Raw genomic sequence first — 23,412 nt, forward strand, 5'->3', positions numbered from 1 at the left:
TTTGATTGGCTATATAGCTGTTGCATTATTTGGAAAAGCCTACTTGGTTGTTTATGACTTGTTGTCCTTAGGTTTCGGTTTCTTAACCTTTGAGAGGTTAAAGCTTTTTTTTTTTTTTTTTTTTTTTTTAAAGGATTTTCTTATTTATTTATTTATTTATTTATTTTTGGCTGTGTTGGGTCTTCGGTTCGTGCGAGGGCTTTCTCCAGTTGCGGCAAGCGGGGGCCACTCTTCATCGCGGTGCGGGGACCGCTCTTCATCGCGGTGCGGGGACCGCTCTTCATCGCGGTGCGGGGACCGCTCTTCATCGCGGTGCGGGGACCGCTCTTCATCGCGGTGCGCGGGCCTTTCTCTATCGCGGCCCCTCCCGTCGCGGGGCACAGGCTCCAGACGCGCAGGCTCAGCAATTGTGGCTCACGGGCCCAGCCGCTCCGCGGCATGTGGGATCTTCCCAGACCAGGGCTCGAACCCGTGTCCCCTGCATTAGCAGGCAGATTCTCAACCACTGCGCCACCAGGGAAGCCCGAGAGGTTAAAGCTTTTTTAACCTTTAAAAGCTTAGGTTTTGGCTTGCTTATGCAGGCTGCTAAGGTATTGGAACCATCTCGGTCTAATGGCCTCCTTGTTTAATTAATTTAACACTAGTATGCACCATGTTGTGTGCTAGCTTTGTCAAATGCATGGATTAGTGAAGTGCTCCCAATTACTTTATGTATTTGCTCTAGCCATTGTCACACTGAATTATAATCACCTTTCCATCTGTGTCCTCTATTAGACACTGTGAGTTCCTTGAAGCAAGGACTGTTGTCATAATCATCCTCATATCCCCAGCCTAGCTGAGTGTCTGGAACAAAGTAAACCCTTAGGAAATGTTTACTAAATGAATGAATGAATGATCTGTTGGAAAACTTTTCCCCAAACTTCCTACCTTCTAGGGTCAATATCTAAATGACAAGGGTAGTACAGAGAATGGAGTAGTAAATTTTGCTCCAGAAGATATGGGTTCTGGTCCCGTCTCACATACTAACTCTGACCTTGGGCAGAGTGCATACATTCTAAGCCTTAGGGTTCTCATCTGTAAAAATGGATTCAAGACAATCCTCACATCTCAAAGTAACATGTGAATGTACCTTGTAACACTGCTCAAGTTACTTGTTTATATGTATTTCATCTTCCTTACAAATTAACATGTGCTCAAACGTCAGGAAAAACAGGTTGAGTTCAAAGTTATTCTATTACAGGCCAATAAAAATACTAATGTTAATTGTATTTCTCAACTAGCATTCACGTTCTACTGGATACTGTGAATTAGATTCTGGGTGCTCCTTGCTCACTCCAATCAATTATACTCCCCTTCCTGCTGTTCCTTAAACATGCCAAGCTCTTTCCTATCTCAGGGCCTTTGCACTGCCTTCCACTCAGTAAGGTATGCTCTTCCCCAGAGAGCTGCATGAATGTCATGTCTTCGTTCTGTCAGGTCTCTGCTCAAATGCCACCTCAAGATGCCGTCCCCAACTGCTTTATCTACAACAGCACCCACACCTCTCCTCACTGCCATCACTACTTCCTTAGCTGACCTTATTTTTCTTCATGGCAATCGTCACAATCATGTGTTTGCTTCTTCTTTGCCTCCCATGGAAATGTAAGCTCCATGAAGACAGAGTCTTTGCCTCACTCAGAGCTGCATTCACATTGCCCAGAACAATGTCTGCCACATAGAAGATACTCGGGACCTTTTGTTAAATGAATGACATTTGGTAAACAAATGAAGCCTTTCACTGTGAACACCTGCATCATATGGAATTAAGGAGGACTTGCAAAATATAGAATTAGAATCAGAAGACCTACTCTTTTCTAAGTGTAGGCCTGCAAGCTGTGTGGCCTTAGAAAGTCACTTGCTTCTGAGCCTCGATTTTCTTATCTGTAAAATAGGAATAGTAATACCTTCTACTGCCCCATTTTACAAATCACAGGATTGTTGTGGAACTTAATGAGGTCTCATATGGAATTTTATTATATTAATGCTTCTGTCCTTACTGTCAACTCTTCAAGAGCGTGGATCTTGTCTTACTTGTCTATTATAGGACTTGGCATAGGCCTGGATTTATAAATAATCACCAAAAGAACAGAGAGCAAAGAAAGTTAAAAATTCTCTTTGTGAAATCACTGAGCTTCAAACATTCATGATCCAAATTATCTTTAAATAGTCACTATAAGTGTCATTTCATATTATATAGCAGATATAACAATTAGCAAAGTGTCTGAGCAGCTAGAAATATTCCCATTTAGTCTGTTTTTTTTTCTTTAGGATAATGAATATGAATGCTGTTTTGACTAAATGAATGGTTCTCCTGGATCAGCGTTGAATAAATGCTTGTGCTATTCTGATGACTCTGATCTAGGCAGAGGACACGTGCTTCCATCAACAGAGAACCAACCCTTGAATGACCCCTCAACACAATGGAAAAAAGAAGTGCTGTGTAACTTAGGGGCAAGAGCCAAACCTCCACTGCGTAGAGCCAGCCAATGTATGACAGGAATGCACAAATACAAAATTGTCAAGCCAGAACTAGACATTTAAAAAACCTGTGCATACATTTTCACATATAACTACTATCTTCTCAGAGAACCAGATCAAAGTTTAGAATAAAGTTTATATTAACAGAAGGAATAAAGTTTATATTAACAGGTAGTGAAAACAATTATTTAGAAGGAATAAAGTTTATATTGACAGGTAGTTAAGACAATTATTTAGTACAAATCCAGGTTCTTTTCCTAAATCCTAGTAAATTGGGAGGAAAAGGCTTAAGCCTAAATTCCAAAATGTGCTCCTTCTTTAAAGGCTTGTAAACAGATATTAAAGCTGGGGAGGTGATAGGGAATGGCTTGTCCTGGGCCAGCATAAGCACTTTGGGTTTATTTAAACTCATTTAATTCTTACAAACAGTTCTATGAGGATTACATTATCATCCTCATTTCACGGATGGAAAACTATTTCATCTAGATAAAAGAATTTTGCCCAAGGTTACACGCTGGAATTTGAACCTAAACTATATGAATCTGTGTTCTCTTATGCTATACTATCAGTATAGGACATGAGTTTTAATTGTATGAATGCACACTGCAGAAGGTACATCGTAGAGCAAGAGAAATTTAACAATAATCATTTGGAAATCATGTTCACATAATTTCCATAGCTTGATTTACAAATAGATGGGCTAACATGTGGTTCAGCAAATCAGCTTCTTAGACCAGGCTACAGAGGGAAAGGGCATTGCAAAGTCAGCAGTAACAAAGAAATTATACAATTTGGTGAGAGGGTTTGGATGTGGGAGGGGGTTATTAAAGGTCTGGAATTATTAAAGAGAAAAGTTTGGGGATGACAGAAACTTGCACAACTGCAAGAGAACTGCCCCTCAAGCAAATACCTAAAAGATTAAGGACAAATTGATTGGCAAGACATTTGTTAGAGTGATGGTGAGTTTCATTTATTTTGCCACAATCTTTATCCGTTGCAACTGGGCACTTTGGAAAAATCCAAAACCTAATATAGTAGAAAGAGTATGACATTTAATAAGGCAAAATTTGCTTCAAATTCTAGCCCTGTCACTTATTTGTAAGCCATTTAATCTTTGAGCCTCTTTGTTCACCTATGAAATGGAAGTACAAATATCAACTCTAAAGTGTTGCTGTGAAAACGAAATGAAACCGTATGTGGTGGAATAGGTACCCCAACTCATACAGTCATGAAAAGCCAGAATTTATAATCAAGATTTAAAATCAGTTAATCACCTGTTGTTGGAGGAGAGGGGTAGGTATTAAGAATCTAAACGTGGGACTTCCCTGGTGGTGCAGTGGTTAAGAATCCGCCTGCCAAAGCAGGGGACATGGGTTTGAGCCCTGGTCTGGGAAGATCCCACATGCCACGGAGCAACTAAGCCCGTGTGTCACAACTACTTAGCCTGCGCTCTAGAGCCCGTGAGCCACAACTACTGAGCCCACGTGCCACAGCTACTAAAGCCCGTGCGCCTAGAGCCCATGCTCCGCAACAGAGAAGCCACAGCAATGAGAAGCCCGTGCACCGCAACGAACACCGAAAGCAGCCAAAAATAAATAAATAAATAAATAAATTTTTTTAAAAAAAGAATCTAAACATGGGGAGTTCCCTGGTGGTCTAGTGGTTAGGATTCCGGGCTTTCACTGTCATGGCCAGGGTTCAATCCTTGGCCAGGGAACTGAGATCCTGCCAGCCGTGCGGTGTAGACAAAAAAAAGAATCTAAACATATATAATCTCTTATTTGGAAAACTTATTAGGGATGATTACTACCCTTTATTTTCTTAGGAGGGAGACAGAAAGATTTGCACAAAAAAATTGTTTGTTCAACTTTGATGGAAGGTAAATCCCTTTAGTTCTCACTCTGTTTTAAAGACCAGGGAAATATCCAAACTTCTTAATCATAGATTATTTATCATCTCTTTCTTTCATGGAATCTTTGAGATCCAAGAATGTCTATTCTTTAAAATTAAACACAAAATAATTGGAGAGATTTGAAAATGGACAGGATGTTAAAATTATATTAGATAACAATATACTAGTTTTGTAAGAAAAGACTATTTTTAGGAGATGCACGCTGATGTATTTAGTGGTGAAGTTCAATGTTGTTGGCAACTTTGCATGGTTCAGAAAAAAATTATATATAAATAAATAAAAATTATATAAATAAAGCAAACATGGCAAAATGTTAATTGTTGAACTTAGATAGTAGGCATATGGGTAATGTTTAAAATTGTTCATAGTAAAGCATTGGGGGAAAAAAAAAAAAACCAAGAGGTTGCATTTAGGGACTGTCCCATGTGAAATTTTCCATTTTTTCCGTTTCCACTCATTGCATAGATGGTTGAGGTAAGGGTGGTTAGAACAGAAAACAGCTGGAGAAATAACACTATATTCAGCCACAAGTCAACTAACTAAAAGGCAAGTCCTACAAAACTTCTGAAACAATGTTATGTCACTTACAGAGTCATTCAGCCAGATGATAAGTCAGTAACTGAAACAACATGGTTTTAACAAAGAGATTAGCCTTTCCAATGGACCTAATCTAGGGACTTTATCTAGGGATATTTAGGGACCACATTTTGAAGACATTAAGGCAACTATAGAAGAAAATAAGTAATGCAGTCCCTCTGTTTAGAACACAGACCATCTTGAGAACCATGCTTCATATGCTAATAATTAATGCTTATCTGTAAATGGGTATATTGATCTTAAGAGGTGGCATAAGAACAAAAAGAATCATATAGGAAATAAGCCAAAGTGCTATTCAATTTTAAAGTGTTATTACAGGATGAATAAAGAAACCAAAGGACTGCAAGTGAAAAGAAGACAAAAGAGATTCTACAAAACTGGAACACAAAAATAAATGAAAAAAATTAAAAACCCGAGACCAAATGAAATCATTTCTTGAGTTAATTTACTAAATGTCTCGCAGCATATAAGCTATAAAATACTCTCTGCATCTTTTAAGAAACGCCTGCAGTTCTTTGGTAGAGAATTTCTTGTAAGGCAGGCTCTGCAGTTCCCTCCAAAGATCCCAACAGAACTCCACTGACTTCTAAGAACGTTAAGGGAGTGATCTAAAACATGCAAAATGTTTAAAGTCTTATGATGCATTTACAATGTGAACATCCATGTGATAGAATATTATTCAGCAATTTCAATGTAAGTAGGAAGAGTAAAGCACAACAAAGAATGTTAAAGTAAAAAATAATAATAATAAGGAAATGAGTAAGTAAGTACACTTGTGACTATTAAAAAATTAGTCAGGGGGCTTCCCTGGTGGCGCAGTGGTTAAGAATCCGCCTGCCAATGCAGGGGACACAGGTTGGAGCCCTAGTATGGGAAGATCCCACATGCCGCGGAGCAACTAAGCCCGTGTGCCACAACTACTGAGCCTGCGCTCTAGAGCCCGTGAGCCACAAGTATGAAGCCCGCTGGCCTAGAGCCCGTGCCCCACAACAAAAGAAGCCACCGCAATGAGAAGCCCGCTCGCCGCAACTAGAGAAAGTCCGCTCACAGCAACGAAGACCCAACACAGCCTAAATAAATAAATAGCAATAAATAAATAGATAGATAGCAATTCCTATTAAAAAAAAATTAGTCAGGGATACCAAAAAGACAATTATAATGAGATGTTGGAATTCTCTTACTGTTTCCCTTTTCCCACTAGTTCTACCAGAAAAAAATTTTTAAAATTATCATTATAAAGGGATGAACGGAAAAAAAAGGTACGAATGCCATGGCTGCAAGGCCACTAATAAACAATCATATACAAAGAGCCCTTAAGATAATATCTAATGTGGGATATGAAACACGATGTTATAAGAAAGGTCACCGTCCTCAACAATTAATTGTCTCTGCTATTTTCACCCTAACAGCAACCCATGCAAAGCCACCCATTCATCCCTTCTTTCTAATAGTGCGTCGCAAAAGGTATCGATCTAAGAAGTGCTGCCAGTAATAGCATTCTTAATTATGACCTGCCAACAGACAGCTTATTCTCAGAGGCTTTTTAGGCCTGAACTGACATGAAATATACTACTTCTCCGGAGGTTTTTGTTTTTCTTTTTAACTGTGAAAGAACAATGTTGTTAAATTACTCATCTTTTAATATCAAAATCATAAACTCAAACTCACTCATTGCTAATGCATTTTAGAGCGTTAGGGAGTCACCACCTAGATAGGCTATTTTTTAAAAAAATTTTTTTAGCTTGCTTGTTTGAAACTCACAAAGCATTTTTTCCTAGAAATATTATAGTAATAAGGTAAATGGATCTGGCCACCAAAGCCTCATTTCCACAATCTCTCCCTCAATTTCCTGGTCTAAAAGACTAATGGCTATTAGGATGCTTCTTACGCTTTCCAGGAGCCTCCCATGCAGGCCTCCATTCCTATCATGGAATTTTCACAAGTAAGGTATTTGTAAGCTGGGAAATGCCTTATTAACAATTTAATATTTTACCACCTAAAACCTACTCATCATTTTTACAACACTGATAACACTTGATTAACTTAAGCTCTAAATGAAATAGGTTTTTTAGCAATCAGCAAATTAAAGGGGTAAAAGAGAGTTCTACAATGTCCTTACAGTGTGTGACCTCAAACATATAAAGCAAGATGCTATTTTAAAATATGTTGAAAAGTTTAAAGATGGATGAATTTAAATTTAATCCTTTTTATAAAAAACCAAACAGCAGTCTATTACCACTGGGACTAAGCACTGAAAAACTAAGTTATAAAACAAATACATGAAACATGACAATTTAAATTCTTTGGATTCTTTATCTTCTAAGCCCCCACTTTTAATACAGAATTAACTTTCCCAACCTAAGCACAGCATCATTATTTAACACTTCATATCTAAAAGCTGTACTTTAGGAACATTTTATGAGTTTTCAGTTATCAAGAAAGCTTCAGAACGAAAAAGTGGGAGTTAAAAGATAAGACAGCTTCAGATAGTACCACAGTATAAATACTGGGACAAATACTGGCTTAGACTTTATGTTTTTTGACTTTATGTTTCCTCTATTTTCTACGAAAACCTTTTAGCATCTGATAATTTCATCAGCCCTTCTGTTTTCAAACTAGTAACCTTTACTTCCCATCATGTCCCAGATAAATGAGTCCTGAGATTTCCTAAAGGGTGGACCTCAGGTACTGAGTCCCCTTTATAAGGCAAACATTCATTTAAATTCGTTGGAATAGGGTTTTATGCTCTAAACTGAAGTTTCACTAGAGTGCTTAGGATGTTCAAAAAAATTCTTTCCAAAGCTCTCTTTGGTCCATTCAGAACAATCAGAATGGAAGTTGCAGAAGAACTGGAGCATCTATCAGTCATATTTGGTTCTGTCAGTCAGGGGTTCCTCCTTGTAATGGGAAATGATTTGAATGAGGATGGAACAGTTGATAAGGAGGAAGAACAAACCAGCTAACCAGATAAACAGAAAGGTGTTCTTTCCTTGAAACTCAAGAACATAAGCAGGAGCCAGCCATAAGGCCTGCCCTATGAACCATAACGTCAGGAGAAACACAGCTCTTCTCCAAGGCATTCTCACTAGTGGCATCACAAGGGGCAGGAGGCAGAGGTACCAAAGAAAGTACTGGGAGGTGCAGACTTTGTTAAATGTCACAAAAATAGACGTATGAAGGAAACAACAAAAGGCAAGGTCTCTGTAATAAGCAAAAGACACTGCTGAAAGCAAGATGAATTGTGGCAGGAATGCGGCAATTCCCAGGGGAAAACTCCACTTGCTCTCTGCGGTCAAATACAGCATGTAGAAGTATGGAGAGAAGTTGTGACGGATATCCCGCCTGGTCAGGTGATACAGGTAGGTGTGCTCCAAAAACTCCCAACCATATTTGTAGTAAAAACCGAAGCTCAGGGCAAAAAACGTGAGTCCAGCAACGGCTACGAAGAGCAGCACAGCCCGATTACACAGCCTCTTCAGGAATTCATACAGACGAGCCTGGAAAGAATACCGGGATTGACGGAGGCCTTCGTCACTGTCGCGTTCCGGAAGCAAGTGGAGTGCTATGGGAAGGATATAGGTCACCGGATACATCTTCAAATGCACTGCGAAACCATAGAATACAGCGGCACAGGCGACGAGCCTTTTTTCTATTAGGTACAGGGTCATAAGCACCAGGGAGGAGACGATTGAGTCCGCATTGCCTCGGCTGGACACCGCCATAGGTAGGGGGTTAAGAAGCCAAAAGACACAGTAACCGCAAGCCTGGCGGCGACCCAGCCCCTTAAGAAGCAGTAGCCGGTATAAGAGGAAGGCGGTGAGGAGGTCGAAGCTGACGAAGAGAAACTTTCCAAAGAGCTCACTGACATAGATGTTGGGCGTGAGGAGCCACCCCAGCAGCGGAGTGTAACGGTACGTCGCCCTCAGGTAAGGGGAGCGCCCTTCCGTGACGAAACGCGCGGCGTCGGTGAAGACCTGGTAGTCGATGTCTGTATACCTCACGAGCAGTGTCCGGTCCTGGAAGAGCCCATAGAAAACCAGGGCCACTCGGGCAAGCAAGGCCACACCAAATACCCCGGCGGGGGGCACCCACAGATTCAGGAACCACTCTCCCCAGTGCCTGGTCGGGCTCATGACCTGACTGCACCACAGCAGCTCAGTCCCCAGCTCTAAACTGCCTTGGAAGGTCCAACCCTCGCTGCGGTTCCTTGGCCGGCACTACTCCTACCAGCGAGACTGCCGACCGAAGCAACTGCGGGACGACCACTTCCGGCAGGAAGGCCCGCCCCCGTCCTATTTCCGGTCGCACGCCAGGCGCTGGGTTCTCAGTGGCCCCAGCGGGAGAATTATCTTCCTTCTGGACAGGCTGTCTCGCGTCCTCTCCTCCTCCGGCGGGGGCGGGGTTTCCGGTCCGGGGACTTCAGTTTGCCCGGAAGACCGGTGCTGGGAGGTATTTTTACAGAGCCGGGCGAGTGTTATTTGTGGGTGATCTCCTACTTCCCCCGCCTCAACTCCAGTTGATGGAGACTGACCCCTGAAGCGGAGCGAGCTTCGAGCTTCATCCCTCAGGCCTGGGCCGGTGACCCGAGAGTGAAAAAAAATAGGAGTGAAGGAAAAATAAACCTGTGATGGTTTCTCATGCTTTACCTTGCCAGCTCCTGGGTAATACCGGGGGGATTTGTGGGCTCCGGGGGGGGGGCCGAGCTAGGATGAATTGAAGGGGGCCCAGAGTGTGTGCGATATTTGGGACATACTTGTATTTTGAAATTATTAGTTGTTTATCTAAATTTGAATTTAACTGGGTATCCTGTATTTTATCCGACAAACCTTGGTGGAGGGATGGGAAGGGAGGATAGGAAGCTTCGTAGGGTTCCTAAACTCTATCACGCCCTCATGCCTCAGTGTCATTGTACTTGCTATTCTTTCTGTCAACGTTGCCTTCCCCTCCGCAGTCACTACTTAACCCTTCAGGCCTCGGCTCAAGTGTTAACTCCTAAAAGCATATCCTGGCTCTCAGCTCACTTTTTCATCATGCACTGCGATTTAATGCCTTTCCGCTAACTGAGGGTAGCGAACAGAGGCCGAAGGGCTCTAAGCTCTAGAAAATCACTCACACAGAAGCCCCTGCCCCTCTATGTAAATATAGAGTCCTGTCCATTGCCTGCCCTCCCATTGCCCCAAAATTCCCTTTTGGAATGACCATCCCTATATTATAGCATTTGTCAGTGATAACTTTTTTGTTTCATTTTCCTAGTTTTCTGTCAGGACATTTTGAGTTCTTTGAGAACAGAGATTATCTTGTTCTTTTCTGTACCTCAGTATATAACACATTACCAGACACAGTAGGCATTCTGTACAAGTTGAATTGATTTTTGAGGTTCCTCTTACCAGGATACCTCTGGAGTGGCATCTTTGGGGTGCTCCCAACTCCCAGTCCTTTCCTCTTTCAAATATCCTTTATCTATTTCAAGTTCTTCCCCCTTCACCCATCCCACTCCAACCTTACTCCCATGAATTTCTCACCAAGGACTCTATCCCATTAGCTCTTTCCCTTCTGGGCACTTATTGAACTTACAGTCTGCAATTCAGAATTTCATAATTTATTTTAGATTGTATTCATAACCCTTTCAATGAGATTGTAGGGTTTTTGAGGTTAGGGGTTATATCTTATCCTTAATTTTTTTTAATTACTCATAATTTATTGCAGTTTTAGGCACATGGTACATGTTCAGTAACTACTGACTTACTTGATTTTACAGATTGATCCTGCTTCCTAGGGGACATCTTCTAAACTAGCATCTACTAGAGTAGATGACTCCATCCAGTCTGAACATGCAGCTCCCAGGACTACCCTCCATTCTTCCATCATACAATTTACATTTATCCTTTGTATGAACCAAGTTAATCTCACACATTCCATATTCATATTCTGATATCTCTTTGTCTTTATCTGTACCTTGCTATAAGTATATGCCTTATGTTGATAATTACTTTTAACCATTTTTTTTTGCAGTACAGTAGCCATATATACAATGGCAGCACATCACCATTCAAATAATGATGATGATGGTTTCTTTTTTTTTTAAACGCTATTCTCACATTTAGAAATCAAATCTTAAAGATTCATGAAAGCTATAGGTTTTTTTTAAAATTTACTTTATTTATTTATTTATGGCTGTGTTGGGTCGTTGTTGCGCACAGGCTTTCTCTAGTTGTGGTGAGCGGGGGCTACTCTTCATTGTGGTGCGCGGGCTTCTCATTGCGGTGGCTTCTTTTGTTGCGGAGCAGGGGCTCTAGGCACGAGGGCTTCAGTAGTTGTGGCTTGTGGGCTCTAGAGCACAGGCTCAGTAGTTGTGGCGCACGGGCTTAGTTGCTCCATGGCATGTGGGATCTTCCTGGACCAGGGCTCGAACCCGTGTCCCCTGCGTTAGCAGGTGGATTCTTTTTTTTTTTTTTTTTTAATAACCCAAGACTATTGGATATCCTCTTGGGTCTTGCTAAGATTTCATTGTACTTGCTTTTTTTTTTTTAAATTTTATTTATTTATTTATTTATTTATTTATTTATTTATTTATTTATGGCTGTGTTGGATCTTCGTTTCTGTGCGAGGGCTTTCTCTAGTTGTGGCAAGCGGGAACCACTCTTCGTCGCGGTGCGCGGGCCTCTCGCTATCGCGGCCTCTCTTGTTGCGGAGCACAGGCTCCAGACGCGCAGGCTCAGTTACTGTGGCTCACGGGCCCATTTGCTTCGCGGCATGTGGGATCCTCCCGGACCAGGGCTCGAACCCGTGTCACCTGCACTGGCAGGCAGATTCTCAACCACTGCGCCACCAGGGAAGCCCAAGCAGGCGGATTCTTAACCACTGCACCACCAGGGAAGTCCATGATGATGATTTCTAATAGCCAGCTTTGTTGAGAACTTATTTGCAGTGTGTCAGTCAGTGTACTAAATACTTACCATGTAAGGTAGATATTCCCACCTTCACAAATGAAGAAATCAAAGCTTATGGAGATTAAGTAATTTTCCTAAGTCATATAGTCAACTAGTGGCAGAGCTGGAACTCAAAAGCAGGTCTGTCTGGCCCAGAGTATTCTTAACTACTGTGTGGCTAACCTGCAAATAAAATGTTGATGATGAATTCTAATTTCCCTCTCTGCCTCCTCTCATTGATCTCTTGTTTGAATCTTTCTGATATTTTCTGTCACTGTGATTCTATATATTTATTCTTTTCTTCTGCCAGTGATAGATAAGTGAGGGTTAGTCCCAGAAGGTAGAGGATATGGGAGGTAGATGTCAGAAGATTAATTAAGTGAGGGTTCCTCTGGTTGGGTTGGTTTAGGTAGTATGACAGAAAGGCCTCAGCTAATTTGTCCCTATAGAGCCTACCTAGTAAATAGGTGAGAGGCACCAAATTTGGGCAAATAAGGAAACAGTAAACAAGTTATCAAAAGAAACGAAGCTTGGATCAAAGTGAGATGCAGATAGTGTTTGTGGGACTGAAGAGGGGACGGAGTCCAGTAAAATTAATTGGACGTGGTGTGCCAACTATTGGTACTATTTCTAGGCGAGACAGAAGTATCACAGGGTCTAAGGACCCCATATTGAGCTTTTTGCATTGGGCGTAGGGGTTCTGTTTTCTCACTTCTCCCTGAAAGGGCTGCATTTTTTCAAATGCTCAACTGTTCATTACCTCTTGAATTACTACTTACAGTCCTTCCTCATTCTCCCTTTCACTGTCTGTCTCTAGGTTTCCATTCTTTTAGAGCCAGTGGCTAGGGAAGGCACACACATGCATACCTCATCCCTAGCATCCTTAGCCAGGACCTTGGCCTTGGTCACTATGCCATAATATGCTGTCATCACCTTTTTAGATCCATTCTCCATCTCTTCTGCTCTGTTCTGTGCAGCATCACGCAGTCTCCCTTGCCCTCTGGCTTCTCATTAGAATAAGCCAGTGGCAGGCACTAGCAGATCTTTGGCAGTGGCTGAGTTCCTCTACCTAAGGCCAAGGCTCCTGCTAAAGCTGTAGCCCTCTCCCTTCAGAAACTCTCACCAGGTTTCAATGATGGTCCCTTCAGTTTTAATACCGGTAAAGGCTTCCTACTGTTGCAAGTCCCTGGGTGCTTCACCAGCCCTTGTTGGTTTATTGACCCTGCCCACACCTTTGTTAATACTCCCTTCATTAAGTCCTGTCCAGTTAGCCCTTTGAGTGTAGCATCTGCTTTCTGCTGGCACTGTAATTCAATCACCTTCTTTTTTCTTTTTCTAGATCTTGCTTATATTTCCTGCTTTGTAATTTCTTTTGAATCTATCCCTAATTCTTTTTGTACTCAGCATCCTGCACCTTAGTTCAGACTTCAACAACTCAATTTGGTAACAGTATTGACACCTGTACTCAACTAGGATCTGTGGCAATTACCTTTCCCCTAAGGTTTTGCAAGTCTCTTAACTGGTTTAGTGTTTCCTGTCTCTCAATTCTACTGCCAGATTGTTATTCATAAACAGTACTATAATTAGATGCTTTCCTTTCTCAAACATCTTCAATAGCTCCCAAGCCTGTGGAAAAAAATAATAATTTAGACTGACATTTAATCCCTCCATGACCCTGCCTTTTCAACCTGTTCACCTAGAAAGCCCTCTATTCCAGGTTTTTTTAATTTAATTTTTATTTTATATTGGGGTATAGTTGATTTACAATGTTACATTAGTTTCAGATGTACAGCAAAGTAGTTTAGTTATACATATACATAGATCCATTCTTTTTCAGATTCTTGTCCCATATAAGTTATTACAGAATATTGAGAGAGTTCCCTGTGCTATACAGTAGGTCCTTGTTGATTATATTCTAATCTAATGGTTAGATGGTTAATCTCTTAAATATGCCTTTTGCTTTCTTACTGTGGTACTTTTGCCCATGCTGTCCCACCTACAAAGAATCCTATTTCTCATCACGTATTTGTATACTATTTGTCTCTCAGTGCTAGGCTCAAACCTGAACTCTGTGGACTCTTCCTAAATCTTAACTAGTAGTGGAAATGATCTCTCCCCCAAAACATTGGTGTTTATTGTCTGTTCTATTTTTTTAAACAGTTAATTTTGTCATGCCTTATGAAATATGTCATCTAAATCTTTTACGGTTATTTAACCAATATACCACCTCCACTGCATACTAGCTGTGTGAACTGTAGGAAAATTCCTTCCCTCCCTCTTTTCTTCCCTTCCTTCCTTCTACATTTATTGAGCATCATAGGTGCAGGTGCTGTGCTAAGTGCCCAGCTGTACTGGTGACCCAACACTGACAGGAATCCCGGTTACAGTTACATGGCACTTAAACGCTAGTGAGCGAGGCAGACATTAGTCAAATAAATTCACAAGTAATATAAAATTGCATCTGTGACAAGTGTAATGAAAGAGGGGTACATGATGCAATCACGGCTTTTAACAGGGTTTGGTCTAAGATGGGCATACTGAGAGTTAACTTGAGAGTTGGCAAGCAGTACGGAGAGTTCCCCAGAAGGAATAGCAGGTATAAAGCCAAAAAAAACTGTACGTACCTTGCTGGCATGTATCATGTCTTCTGTTTCTTTGTCACTTGAATGGTACATTTCATGTAATAGGAACTCAGTTGATTTTTCTTGAGTCCTGTGTCAAATGTGTTCTAACCAGACCTCTTAGATTGATACCATCCCTTGCCTAGTACCTATCCCTGGGGAATGTTTTCCACAGAGATCTCACTGTTTAGAATATGTTGTTAATGGCATATCTGGCCCTAATGTATGCTACTTGTTATTTTATCTTATTTTTTTCACAAGTTGGCAAGTTTCTTCAAATGTTATGGGACTGTATATTTCATATATCATATATATCTCTCATGTCTTATGACTCATCCCTAAAAAACAGTGTTTCCCAAATGGTGTAGATAAGTATTTACTGACGATAGTAAGAGACCCAATTTTCTCCCTCTGTCCTTCCGTTTCTGGGGAACAAGAGTCAGTGACCATAGGGGTCTGTTACTTCAATTCAGGGCTGGATATTGAGAGCCAGGCCTTTTTCAGGCTATTGATAGATAAGAATAGAGGAGAAACCCACTTCTTTGAGAACTGGGGCAGGAAATGCCCAGTGATTCGATGAATAGGCATATAGAGCCTTGAGGATATATAGGGAATGACCTGCACCATAGTGTGGCAGGGAAGTTGGGTGCATGATCACTGGCTGAAAGGGACAGTGCCTGGGTTCCAAAGCAACTTGACTTTCCTGGATTAACCTGAGCCAATTTTCAGATGTCTAGGTCTTAACTTTTTTTGTAATCCTTTAAAAACTGAGTTTAACAGGTATTTGCTACAGGACCCTGAAGTTAATGAGGGGAGGTGTGGGAAAGGAGTTGGGGGAATGGATGATAGCACCAAAGGGGAAAGGCCTGGCTGTGTGGTCAGAAGCTGTTCCAGCACAGCTCAATTCCACCCTCCTTTCCCAAAGGTAGGTCAGTGAGTTCAGGCCTTAGTAACATAATTAGTTTTGTTTTGTTTTTAATTTTTATTTATTTATTTATTTATTTTTCTTTGGCTGTGTTGGATCTTCATTGCTGCGCGAGGGCCTTCTCTACTTGCGGCAAGCGGGGGCTACTGTTCATAGCGGTGCGCGGGCTTCTCATTGCGGTGGCTTCTCTTGTTGCGGAGCGCGGGCTCTAGGCGTGCGGGCTTCAGTAGTTGTGGCTCACGGACTTAACTGCTCCTTGGCATGTGGGATCTTCCTAGACCAGGGATCGAACCCGTGTCCCCCGCATTGGCAGACGGATTCTCAACCACTGCGCTACCAGGGAAGTCCCTAGGATTAGTTTTGATCTCTAAAAGAAGCTAGAGTGAAGAACAGAGATTCAGCCATTTTATTTAGTAACTTGTTCTGAACAGACAAGAATAAAATAAACCAAAAAAACTCACATGTCTTTTTTCCTAGGTACATTTGACCTGGTTTAGTCTTTAATGCAATGAATGGAAAAAACATCCCTAGATGTTTCTGCTTCAGTAGAGTTGGCCATTACTGAGCCGGAGCCCAGGCTAACTTTACAGCAAAGGTAGTGTGTTATTTTACAAATAAGCTAGGTTAACTAGCAAGGGTAAAGGACCAGGGTAGCAGCCTTGGGAGGGGGCGGTGTCCCTGGCTTGTAGCAATAGTATAACTGGCTTCCTTTCTCTTCTCAGGCCTCAGAGAGAAATCCCTGGATGGTCTTATTAGCTGACAGGTTGGGGTAGGAGGTTGGGCAGGTAATGAGGTGAAGCACAGAGCAGGGATTTCAGAAGCCTCTCCCATCCCCTAGGGCAGCTGGTACCCCCACTCCTCATTTTCATACAGAGGTACAAAGCTAAAGCACCACGCCCTCCCCCATGCTCAGATGCCAGGATTGGGACTCTTCTAGCATAGAGGGCATTCTCTTTGGGCTGCTTGCAACCATACAGAAATCTGGTCCTCTGCCTTGGGAGTATCTTGGGCCCAACAGCTCTTTAGTCCTGGCATTTAGATTCTAGAGTTGAGGCTTCCCTTTAGTGCCTCCTGCACACTGAAGCGTTCAGCTTCTTAGTTGAATAGCCATCACCTCCCGGGGCTGGAGCTGCAGTTGCCCCACTGCTGTGGAGGAAGGGGAAATACAGTGTACCTTAAGAGAGGGAAACAGGATTTTTTTTTTTTAAGTGCTACAGTCACAGGACACTGCTGGGGATGGGAACACACAGCATAAGTAGTAGATTCTCCTAGATTTCCACAGATGGAGTGTCTCCCCTCCTCATGTTCCTCTTATCTCCCCTCTTCCTGGTCCTGTCAGCAGCACAGGGTTTGTCAGAAGCCTCACTGGACGCCTCTTTATTTCTGAAGAGCAGCTTCCACCCCTCCCTTTCCCGTCATCAAACCTGAAAGCCTTAGTCAGGTATCTCACTTCCATGTTGAAACCAAGATCACTGGCTGTAAGTCTGGGAATCTGGGGAGTCCTACCCCCAAACCAGAGCAAGATATCTGCCCCCATGCTAAGCTCTCTGAATACTTTCTTTCTGTACAGTAAGTATATTTGGTCCTATATACATATACATCTCTCTACATATATATATATTATCTGTTTCTCTTTCTTAGATAAACCTTTCATTTATATATCATAGCTTAATTCCCTGAGCCTCCACCTACCTCTTCCCTGCTAGCCCAAGTAACACTCAAGGGTTTCATTGACTTCACCAGATCCCAGAGCACCACCCTTCCTCATCTTCATACCCTGAGTATCCTGCCTCATCAGTTGTGTTGCCCATCCTCTGAAATCTCCTCCCTGAAGGTCTGTGCCCGGTACTCTCCTGACATTCCAAGTCCATGGTTGGTGTGGTCAGGGATCCCATTTCTCATCAGACCTGGCTGCTTCTAAAGCTTGCCTGATAGCCTGAAAGATGATTTCAGCTCAGAGGAGAGGGGGGCTGTAGTCTAAAGAATCACTTAGGGTTGAGGGAGAGGGGCATTGCTCTCTGATGGGGCTTATGGGAGAATAAGCCAGGTTGTATTAAGAGGAGAGTATGATTTAAAGTGCAATTTAGAGGAAAGTGTGGAATCGTGCAGGAGAATCAAAAAGGTTAAGTCAGAAAATGTTCTCTTCTCATTTTGTTATCCAAGAATCTGAGGATTCTGGAGGCTTGGAATAGACAGCAGGGGAATGGGAAGAGTGTTTCCCTCAGGAGGGAAGCAGCTCTGTGCAGAAGAAACTTGATGGAGGATAACTTGCTAATGGATAAGAAGATACACACACACGCGTAAACACACACACACACACACACACACACACACACACACACACACGTTGAAAGAAATCAAGTGAGTCTAACATTTGAATAAAGTTGAGAGCCCAGAAGCTGGCTCTTTGCCTTCTGTTCTCTGTCTCAGATTTTCAAGTTGTTCCGGTTCTTGTTTTCTTGAGAGCTAGGGAGTAATGGTGGGGTTTACAGTAAGTGGAGAATGAAGGGTCTTCATCTTCAAGACATAGTTAGTTGAGTTCAAGGAGAGATCAATATAAGAGGATCTTGTGCAGTTGTAGTAAATGGTGACCATGGGTCCAGCCTCCGAATTTTGTGGGTTTCTCTGTGAGGCTCTGCACACAGATGCATGTGCTCATTCTGTATAAATGCGTAGCTTATAACAACTGGCTGGTCCACCTTAAATAAATGGCCACTTGCTTCATACAGGGACTCTGTGCCAAACCATTTGGGGTGGGGGAGAGTGTCCCTTGGTACCTAAATGAGAACAGGAAGCACTCGTGGGATTTGGAGCTTTAGAGAAAGTTCTGGTGCCCATACACCCTTTCTGACCCCATACCACAGTCCCCTTCAGGGAACAAGGAGTGGCCTGAGTCTGATCTCGTAAAGTATGCCTTTTAACTTGCCTGAAACTGGCTTCATAGCAGAAGAGAGGAGAGATGAGACTGATACTCATTTTATACTGTCTCAGGAATGGCTGAGGGAGACCATGGTTATTTGATCAGGAGGTATAATTTCCTTCCCTCCCAGCACTGCCTAACAAAATAGCTGGCACTTTTCCGAAGGGCACTGGGAGGGGTAACAGGGTGAATAGTATCTGCCAGCCACAGAGTTCTGCCTCTGCCCAAACCTTAACAAACCATTGCCAATTCCCAGGAGCTCTATACAGCAGTCTGGAAATCGGAGAATGTACTCATCCCATTTGGTTGGTTTAACTTGCCTGGGGACTCTGTGCCCTGTGAGTCTGCTTTTAGTGGTAAGAGAGGAAGGCCCTTGCATTTTCCAAAGTTGGGTTTAGGTGAGAGTGGGCTGGGCAGGAAAGAATCAGAGAAGCCAGGGACAGTGTAATCTGGAACACCATTTCCAGACCTTTCTATGGGGCCTGGGCGTTGGACTTTTTCCAGGGGAACATATTCGGGAAGGTCATTACTTTCATGGGACACAAGGAAACAGATGCCCCCAGGGCTGCCTGGAGGATAGGTTCAAGGTTTTAGACAATTGCTTTGCATTAGTCACCCCACAATGAAGAGTTCAGTATTCAGGTCAGGAGCAGGTGTGGTGGTTGTGCCTGTATGCTTTATATCTCCCGGGTCAACTCCAGTTCTCTGGGAGCAGAGGCATCTATGTGGGAACTGGGTATCCTAAGAAAGTGTGCACTTGAGAAACTAGAAAGAGGAGAACAATGGGGACCAAGGTCCTAGGTTATAGTCAGGAGTTGCCAACAGAAATTAACTACACCATGAAAAACCCTGGCTTCTTTCAACAGGTTTTGGTAGAGACTTCAGAATAAAATGATTCTGGATTCCTATATCTCTGAGGGCACAAACCCCAAAGGGACCATCCCAGAGAGTCTTGCCTTAGGGAGCTTGCTAGGTGGAAAGATGGGGAGGGGGCTCCAGCCTCAAAGCACCAAACTTTCTGGTGGTGCTGGTGAGAGGTGGGTGGGTGGGGGGAGCCTGTCCATCCAACTGCATGGTCCTCCTAATGTGAGTCTCCAGGCATGGCTGAGGCCTTCTAAGCCACTTCAGCCTAATCTTCCCTCTCCTTCCCCCATCCTGGCTTAAGGCAGGTGTGCATCTTGGGGTGGAAGTGCGGTGAGGTGAAGGGAACAACGGGAGGAAGTCCAGTTGGCCTAGACTACCCACAGGCCTCTGGGTTAAAGAAGAGGGAGTGGAGAAGGGTGCTTCTGGGGCTCTCCAGTAAACCTGGGTAATATCCCTCACCCAGGGTGCCAAAAGAGGAAAAGAGACCAGAGGGATGGGCAGGTGGGGAACGAAGCCATCAGACGTTGCTGATGCGCACACTAATGGCACTGCCTTCCTTCTCATCCTGCTCTCTTAGTGACTCCTCCAACTTGAGCTTTTCAGGGTCTCTGTAGCGTACAGTGGTGTCACGGAGGCCACTCGGAGAGGCTACTTTCACAACTTGGTCAAAAAGGCTAAAGTCTGCTATGTATTTGCCACTGGCTGACAGCGAGATGGCGGGTGTGAACTCGTAGCCCCAAAGGATCTCCTCCGGCAGGTAGGAAGTGCGCACCTGGCAGGTGGCACTGGTGGATTCCACTGTCCCACTTAGGATCAGCACCAGCTCGAAGTCACCCTCACCACTGCGGAGGGGGAGGTCTTTCAAGGGACTGGTCTCATCCACCACATGGTAGAAGGTAAGGGGTAGGATGAGGAAGGGGCTGTCAGAAGCCGTGTCCACTTGGAAAGTCACATTGACCTGGTTGAGCCGGATGTTCTCGCCCTCCTTTGTCTGGTGGGTCTGAAGCAGTTTGCCTGTCACCTGGCAGCCAATGAGGAGGCTCTTACGCATGTTGGCGACTCGGATCATAAGACAGGGCTTTCCATTGTGTGCAGCTACAACCGCATGCTGGCTGAAACGGATGGTCTCCGCCCGCTTCTTGGGCCGGGCAATCTTTGCCAGGAAGGTACCCGTGATGAAGATTTCCAGGATGGTGGTGAGCACCAGCTGGGCAATAAGAAGCACGATGGCCAGTGGGCACTCCTCACTTATGTAGCGGAAGCCATAGCCAATGGTGGTCTGGGACTCAAGGGAGAAGAGGAAGGCCCCGGTGAGCGTGTGCACCTGTACCACACAGGGGGTATGGTTGGCTGAGGGTCCCAGCTCCAGCAGGTCCCCATGGGCCACAGCTACCAGGTACCACACCACACCAAAGAGGAACCAGGTGCCTGCAAAGGTTGCAGAGAAGAGCAGAAGCTTGTAGCGCCACTGCATGTCAATGAAGGTTGTCCACAGGTCCTTGAGGTAGAGGAAGCGCTTGTCAGCAATGTGCTCCATTCTCACATTGCTGCGGCCATCTTTTGTCAGGACTCTCCTCCGTCGTATCCCTGGGCCCATTAGGGGCCGGCTTTCTGTCTGAGTGGTTTGGCTGTAATACACCTTGGCAACCGACGTCATCTGCAGAGAGCAAGACAGCATAATGAGCGGTATTGCAAAAATCCAGCAACTCCCAGCCACCACCCAATGGGAAGGAAGAAGAAACATTCATTTTAGTGCCACTGATTTGTCCTCTTATTAGCAAATGTTTACTGAGCACTTGCTATATGCCAGGCACTGTAGTGCAAGATGCTGGAAGGTCAAAGATGAATCTGACAGCATCCTTGCTCGCCAAGAACTCATAGCATAGTGAGAAAGATTCATATTCAGTAAGCAAACAATTGCAGTACAGTCTGACATTTGTAATTCTTAGGAGAGGCAGAGAAGAAAGAGTAATAAGTTCACAGTTCCTTGAAGGTGGGAGTGAGACTAAAGAGGGCTCTACTGGTCTCCCTTCACCACAAAACCAGTTCTGTGAAGATCTCTAATTCTGAAATAGGATCCCTCCCCACCCTCAAGAATGGCAGCAGCAAGAAAGACTATCCTGTTGAACTCCTTCCAAGCCAGTCCCCCTTAACACACACATGCCCTTAATTTCTCCATTCTCTCCCCTACCTCCACGTCCGTACTCACTGGTGATACAAAGATATTCGCCTGGCTCAGAAGATAGCAGAAACTACCCATTCTTCTACCCCTTAAGATGTTCTCTAAGCACCCAGCCCATTTCGCTATTATTATTATCATTGTTATTATCATTATTATTGTCATCATCTATTTGCATCTTCTGGGGAAATTAGGTCTGGGTTAGGGTCTGAAGTCTTGTTGGGAAGAGCACAGACAAAACTGAGCAAAAATAAACAAGTGATGGTGGGGGCTTCCCTGGTGGCACAGTGGTTAAGAATCTGCCAATGCAGGGGACACGGGTTCGAGCCCTGGTCCGGGAAGATCCCACATTCCGCGGAGCAACTAAGCCCATGCACCACAACTACTGAGCCTGCGCTCTGGAGCCCGCGAGCCACAACTACTGAGCCCACGTGCCACAACTACTGAAGCCCGCGCGCCTAGTGCCTGTGCTCCGCAACGAGAAGCCACTGCAATGAGAAGCCCGCGCACCGCAGTGAAGAGTAGTCCTGCTCTCCGCAACTAGAAAAAGCCCGCGTGCAGCAACGAAGACCCAACACAGCCAAAAATAAATAAATAAATAAATAAATTTATTAAATAAATAAATAAACAAGCGATGGTGGAGGAAAAACATCAAACTGAAGCCTCCTGGCAGCACAGGAACATTTTCCCAAGGACTGGGAGAAATGCCAGGTTGTAGGTGGCAAAATTGTCTTGACTGAGTGAAGCAGAAGAGTTAAGAGTGTATATTAGTTTGTGGCTATTTCTGCACAAGTTCAAATTCAGGATTGCTATTTATTCTGATAGTAGAAAGTGGGACGAGGCTCTGAAATAGGAGACAACTCACTTAATACAAAGTGCCTGGCACCCCTGCCCAAGGAATAACTTGTACTTTTCCATCAGAGAAAGAATTGCAATCACTTGAGCCCTTGGACTCTGGATCTGATGGCCAGACCTTCTGGGAAGGAGCAGGTGACCTCTGGGGAATTTAGTTCTTCTTGGAGAACACAGAGTGGCTCATCATGTTCTCCAGTCCGAGAAGTCTATACCACTGCATTTTATCATTCTCCTTCACACTGCCCCTTATCCTATATGCCCATGGCCTTACCCCTGGGAAACTCTAAATTATTTGGGTCCATTTATATATCCACCCAAGCGGACACTAAATTGGAAATCACCAACAGACAAGAATCCCAGAATATTCAGAGACAACCTGGAGCCCATTTTACACCACCCACTTGGAACTTCCATACACATGAGACTCCTTGGCCAGAACTGGATGCCATCCACTTCCCAATATCCTTGGCTACTTTGGAGCAAGAGGGAGGCTTTGTAATTCTGAAGTTTGAAGAATTCTTATTTAGAGCCCAAGTAAAGCCCCATTCAGTACTCAATAGTAGTAATATTAATAAAAGAAACAACCACCACAAAGCTTGCATCTATGTACCATTCAAAGTTTACATGTTAGCGTGCCTTCTCATTTGACGTTCAAACTCGCGAAAAGATGTGAAACCTCTATAGGAGATTTTAAGGAACGGGAATCTAAAACAGATTCTGGAAAGTTGCTGGAAAGTTGTGGATAAGTGAGCATAATTTTAAATTTCAAAAAGAAAAATGAAGTACATTTCACAAACTACAAACAGATAAGGTATCAACCACAGGCAAGATTCTAGAATGGAACATTAAGATAGTGAATTCTTGGGCAGAGTGGGGGAAAGGTAGTTATCAGTAGGACCCAGCATGGGGTTACTAAGAACAAGTAGCATCACATCATGCTAACTTAATTTCCTTCTATGACAAGGTTACTAAATTGGCAGATCCGAGAAATGCAACAGAGAAAGTGCATCTAAGCAAGATTTTGACAAGATCTCAAGTTATGTCCTTGGGGATACGACAGAGAAAAATGAACAGAATGCTTCTCTAATTAGGT

At 43.5% G+C, this 23,412-nt stretch overlaps 2 protein-coding genes across 2 annotated transcripts in view; both read right to left on the reverse strand.

Moving 5' to 3' along the window:
* Positions 1-567: 567 nt before the first annotated feature.
* Positions 568-9,286, reverse strand: PIGM (phosphatidylinositol glycan anchor biosynthesis class M). Its single transcript, XM_007198614.3, has one exon. It carries the CDS (start codon positions 9,157-9,159, stop codon positions 7,888-7,890), a length of 1,272 nt encoding a protein of 423 aa, XP_007198676.2. The 5' UTR covers positions 9,160-9,286; the 3' UTR covers positions 568-7,887.
* A 9,811-nt stretch (positions 9,287-19,097) lies between these two features.
* KCNJ10 (potassium inwardly rectifying channel subfamily J member 10) overlaps positions 19,098-23,412 on the reverse strand; it is a 29,021-nt gene continuing 24,706 nt past the window's right edge. The window contains exon 2 of the mRNA XM_007171784.3: positions 19,098-20,942. Within this exon, the coding sequence (XP_007171846.1) occupies positions 19,803-20,942 (1,140 nt within the window). The 3' untranslated portion in view covers positions 19,098-19,802. The remainder of the gene's footprint in view (positions 20,943-23,412) is intronic.

The sequence above is a fragment of the Balaenoptera acutorostrata genome, chromosome 1 (genome assembly GCF_949987535.1).
Source record: "Balaenoptera acutorostrata chromosome 1, mBalAcu1.1, whole genome shotgun sequence".
Classification (NCBI taxonomy): domain Eukaryota; kingdom Metazoa; phylum Chordata; class Mammalia; order Artiodactyla; family Balaenopteridae; genus Balaenoptera; species Balaenoptera acutorostrata.